General features: G+C 44.8%; 1 protein-coding gene across 1 annotated transcript; it reads left to right on the top strand.

The window, feature by feature from the left end:
• The first annotated feature begins 1,476 nt into the window (after positions 1-1,476).
• lpar2a (lysophosphatidic acid receptor 2a) lies at positions 1,477-4,044 on the top strand. The gene is made up of 4 exons (XM_080510875.1): positions 1,477-1,601; positions 2,161-2,901; positions 3,397-3,659; positions 3,903-4,044. Exons 2-4 carry the CDS (start codon positions 2,163-2,165, stop codon positions 3,987-3,989), a joined length of 1,089 nt encoding a protein of 362 aa, XP_080367001.1. The 5' UTR covers positions 1,477-1,601; positions 2,161-2,162; the 3' UTR covers positions 3,990-4,044.
• The last annotated feature ends 936 nt before the right edge of the window (positions 4,045-4,980 follow it).

The raw sequence follows: 4,980 nt of genomic DNA, 5'->3' as shown, positions 1-4,980 counted from the left end.
TTTCTGTGCTTAAGTCACCTTTTTGTCTAATTTCTATGAAGTCCACCCTATATGAATATATAATTTTATTACTAGACTGATTTTTGAAAGGACAGAAAATAAAAGAAACCTTCATTCCTTTTCAGCATTTTTTTTTTTTGTTTGTTTGTTTGTTTTGCTCTTTCACACAATAACTGTCGGACATAACGTGCCATGAGTTCAACAGAGAATGTGCTGACCCGCAGCTCAGCCCAGAGTTTGCTTTATTCAGGTATTTTATTTTGTGTTACATTTGTTCTGTTTTGGGGCGTTTTGTTTTATTTTTTGTTTTTATGGGGGGAGGGGGGGGGGCGTTTTCCTCGATTATTATTTGGTATGTGAGTGGTCTATCGAGGTCTCTGATTAAGTCTGTTATGATCATCGAATAAACTCATCTCTTTTATAGAAAATAAAAAAAAATAAACAAAACCGCTGTTCTGGGTTGTTTTTTTTTTTTTTACATATTCTGAGAATGTCTGCCGTTTTGATTAACAGCCTCATCTGTTGTTTTTAAGTGAGATGTCTGCCAAAGGATGACATAATTTACTATTGGTGTGATTAATAGATGCATAAGAAAAATAAGCTTTTATTAAATTTACTGGACATATCTGACAAAATTTAGCTTTTCAGTTATAATTTAAAACATTTTATTCACCTTACGTTGTCGGTTCAAAAAATCATAACTTCAACCTTGCTGAAAAAAAAAAATAATTCTTGAGGACAAGTTCCTCCTGCTTACGAGTGTCTTTACAGCCCTCTTGTGGCCGTGAACATGTTTGCTGCAGTTCCCCAAAATGACCACGTGGAGGCAGTAAGTGCTGATAAAGCCGTGTGAGCGACACACGCTTGAAACAAAACAATTACAATGGAACTATTAAAACGAACAAGTAAAACAATCCAGCGTGGTTGTCTACTCTGTAGAGGTGGATTTTAATCTCCCAAGTCCGCATTAGATGCAGATTTATCGTTGCATACTGGGAGTTGTAGTTATTTACTCCTGTATTGTTGTATATATTGTTCTCATTTGTTTTTGGTGAAATTTATAAATGTGGACTGAGTATTTGAAAGCAGGGTCATACGCCTGTTGTTTTTTCCGGCCGTTCTTGGAGGCAGACTAACTTCTTTGCGCTATTTTTTTTTCCTGTGGTCCATTAATGCAGCACGGCAAGTTGTCTGTATTTTTTTCCCTGCGGTATATGAAGGCAGCACGGCGACCTGTCTGTATTTTCCCCTGTGGTCCTGAAGGCAACACGGTGTCCTGTTTGTCTTTTTTTTCCTTGCGGTCCATGAAGGCAGCGCGGCGACCTGTTTGTCTTTTTTTCCCCTGCGGTCCTTGAAGGCAGCACGGCGTCCTGTTTGTCTTTTTTTTCCCTGCGGTCCGTGAAGGCAGCAAGGCGACCTGTCGAGAGTGGCAGCTGATGTGAGTGAGAGTGATTCACATTTTTACATTCAGGTTCAGATTCAGCGCCACATGGACGCAGGGCAGTGGAAATAACACAGGACGGACCAACTCTTCACATGGCAGCTACTAAACACTCTTTCGCCTCGGACATGTTTGGATAGAGGACATCCTGGAGACGGCAGTAGGGTCTTCTTTTTGTTTGTTTGTTTTTTTATTCAAAGTAGGGGAAAAACGAGTTTCATATGAGAGTTTCAGCGATGACACAGTGAGTCATTCTGATTTAGAATGTGTCAAATGTTCTAGCACGAGGCTGTCTCAAGATATATCCTTTATTAAAACTAGCTTTTACAGTATAATTATAAATACAAATATGAACGTTTTGGAATTGTCTGTTACAAAAAAAACCAAGAAATGTGAAAACATAATTTCATGTTGCGTTTTTAATAGTTTAAAAACACAGTACGTTTTCACTTACTGTTGCATCACGTGTGACACTGAACATTTGCGAGGTTTCTTGATCTCACTGACAACAGCAGTACTGAATGTGCTCAGTGTTCGTAAACAACAGATAAACGTCCCACCAAAACCAAAGTACAGTGCAGCTCTCTCCAGATATTGTCTGAGTCTGTTACAGGTATCTGCTTTGAGGAAGAACTGAATGAACAATGCTTCACCGGTCAAATACAGTACTGTGTGCTTTCTTGTTTATAGTTTTTTTTCTTTTCCTTCCCTCCCTTCAGTTATGGCCACTGAGCACGGCGTGTTCAATACCTGCAACTCCACCAACGATGTCCTCTTCTTTTACAACCTGGTGGGGAAGAGCATCAGCTCAGAGTGGACGACGCGGGACGTCGTGGTCATTGGCCTGGGCTTGACGGTGTGCGTCATCGTCGTCCTGGCCAACCTCATGGTGATGGCCGCCATCCACATGAACCGCCGCTTCCACTTCCCCATCTATTACCTCCTGGGCAACATGGCGGCCGCGGACCTGTTCGCGGGCATCGCCTACGCCAATCTCATGCTGAACACCGGCCCCTGGACCAGGATGCTGACCAAGGAGCAGTGGTACGTGCGCGGAGCGCTGATCGACATCAGTCTCACGGCGTCGGTGGCGAACCTCCTGGCCGTGGCCGTGGAGCGCCACCAGACCATCGTCACCATGCAGCTGCACAGCAACATGACCAAGCGGCGCGTGCTGCTGCTGATCGTCTGCATCTGGGCCACGGCCATCCTCATGGGCCTGGTGCCCTCCACGTTCTGGAACTGCGAGTGCGACCTGGCCGACTGCTCCACCGTCGCTCCCCTGTACAGCCGCCGCTTCCTTATCTTCTGGGCAGTTCTCAACCTGCTCACGTTCTTCGTCATGCTGGCCATATACACCCGTATCTTCCTCTACGTGAAATACCAGAGCCGGCACGCCTCGGAGACGCGGCACAGCCAAACGGTCGTCAACCTGATGAAGACGATCGCGATGGTTCTGGGTGAGGGGGCAGGTCGTTTACAAAACCAAGAAATTATTTGTGGGGGGGGGGGGTCAAAGGTGAAGTTTGTTTAGTTTGGTTATAGATTAACCAGGATGTTTTTTTTCTTCTTCTTAATATATAAAGATACATCCTGGTGTTTACTATATCCTGTGGATGAAATGTATGTGAGAACAAGGTTTGCGAGTGATAATTCACTGCGTTCTGCGAGTGTTTTTTTTTTCCAGTGTGAAGGCGTCAGTAGGACTGGAGAGTGACGTGTTAAGACACTGCCCATCAGTCCTTCCTGCAAAACGAGTTCTGCAACTTTTTTCTTGTTTGTTTAGAGATGATGCTTTCTCCAGAAAAGCCTTTTGGAATTCCTAGTATGTCGAAATGAAGTAAATATTGCAATTGTTTATACGAAATCTCCTGTAAAGCTACAAGTAGGATTTAACTTTTCTCTTTTTTTTTTTGCACTTTGAATCTGATTTCGGTCTCTTTGTCCCTCTGCAGGAGCTTTTGTCATCTGCTGGACGCCGGGTCTCGTGACTCTCCTGCTGGATGGCCTGTTGGGTCAAGACAGCCACGCCAACAGCTACGAGAAGTACTGCCTGGTGGCCGCCGAGTGCAACTCCCTGGTCAACCCCGTCATCTACTCCCTGCGGGACGGCGAGATGCGCAAGACGTTCCAGTGGATCCTGTGCTGCCCGTGTCGGAGGAGAGCCTGTCGGCGGAAGGAGCCTCCGGCCCTGGAGATCGACGCCCCGCCACCAGAGGTGCCGTTCAGCTTCCAATCGAAAGCCTCCGAAACTGTTACGTCGGCGTTAGAAAACAGCCGGTGCTGCTTTTATGGGGAAGTTGTGGCTTATCGCACATCTCGTCGAGTCACGTAGGACTCTCTTCCGTCGAGGCTCATCTCTGAATCTCATAAGATGAAGCAAGTTGATTTCTCGGTCGGCGTTTAATATAATCGGTTTGTTGAAATTGCTCCGGTTTTAACACGTTTGTTCTGCGTCCAGGGAACTCTCGGCTGCGTCCCAAAGGCAGAAGAGCAGGCCTTGTGTAAAGCTCAAGGCAACAACAGCTGGACCGTCGCTGCACTGTGACCACAACAACAAAACCACCAACGTCCCAAGAAGAAAATCCTGCTCGATTCAGCAAAGCCGTCTTATGTTTGCTTTTTTTTTGGACCTGAATTAAAATGTCTATAAAGGATTATTTTTTTTATAATCAAGATTGAAACACTTTGATTCTTTTCCAGGTCGGTATCTCGTCTCAACAGATCCACATATTAATCGTCAGATTGGTGCAATCTCTCCTTTTATTACATTTGACTATCACAAGAGCATTTGTGACAAATTATAAAATGAAACACTTCTAAAATCTGAAATCAAATACTGGAAGAAAAAAAAAATCACACTAAATCATTTTTTATTAATTTTTCTAATAAGAACACTACAATTTCATATTCTTCCTTTTTGTTTTACTCTTTCTAGAACAATTCTAAAGTTGAGGTATAAAAGGAGTTCATACAGACTCGCAGGTCTGAAAACAGTGGGGGTTATATACAAGAGAAATGGAAAGACAGAGGTAGAGAGAGGGGTAAATACAAGGGAAAGAAGGGAGATACAAATACTCTAATAAAAAGAAAAGGTCAAACGGGTTTAAGGAGCCATTTGGTGCTGTGGAAGTCATTTAGTCACTAGAAGCACCCAAACAATATTTAAAACGCGCGCGTTTCCGACTTGTTGGCGAGATCACAGGTTCCAAACAACCCGACAGCTCTTGCACTCATTGTGGGATGATTTATCTGTGCTCCCCGGGGGGGGGGGGGGGGGGGGGGGGGGGGCGACTGGAGCGAGGGAGAAACGCCGGCCGTCTTCAGACTAACAAACTCCTCCGCCATATGCAAAGCTCGCATGAGCTTCCATCGCTGCAGAAATGTCAATCAACAGTGATGTGATGGGTTGATATACCTCGAGTCCCTAAAGAAACTTGATTTTATGGGGGGGGGGCTATGAACGCACGTCGCTCAAGTCATCGGTGGGAAAGGACGGGGAGAACGTGACTGTCGCTGAGGGGAGAGCATGAATCCAT

This window comes from Blennius ocellaris, assembly GCF_963422515.1.
Source record: "Blennius ocellaris genome assembly, chromosome: 16".
Lineage (NCBI taxonomy): Eukaryota > Metazoa > Chordata > Actinopteri > Blenniiformes > Blenniidae > Blennius > Blennius ocellaris.
The sequence above is the reverse complement of the archived record's forward strand: the minus strand, read 5'-3'. Positions and strand labels throughout refer to the sequence as shown.

Bases quoted from the DNA above. Each gene is read 5' to 3' on its own strand.
- lpar2a (XM_080510875.1), top strand. From the start codon at position 2,163: ATGGCCACTGAGCACGGCGTGTTCAATACCTGCAACTCCACCAACGAT. The intron at 2,902-3,396 runs GTGAGGGGGCAG...GTCCCTCTGCAG, and splicing joins GACGATCGCGATGGTTCTGG to GAGCTTTTGTCATCTGCTGG. The intron at 3,660-3,902 runs GTGCCGTTCAGC...TTCTGCGTCCAG, and splicing joins TCGACGCCCCGCCACCAGAG to GGAACTCTCGGCTGCGTCCC.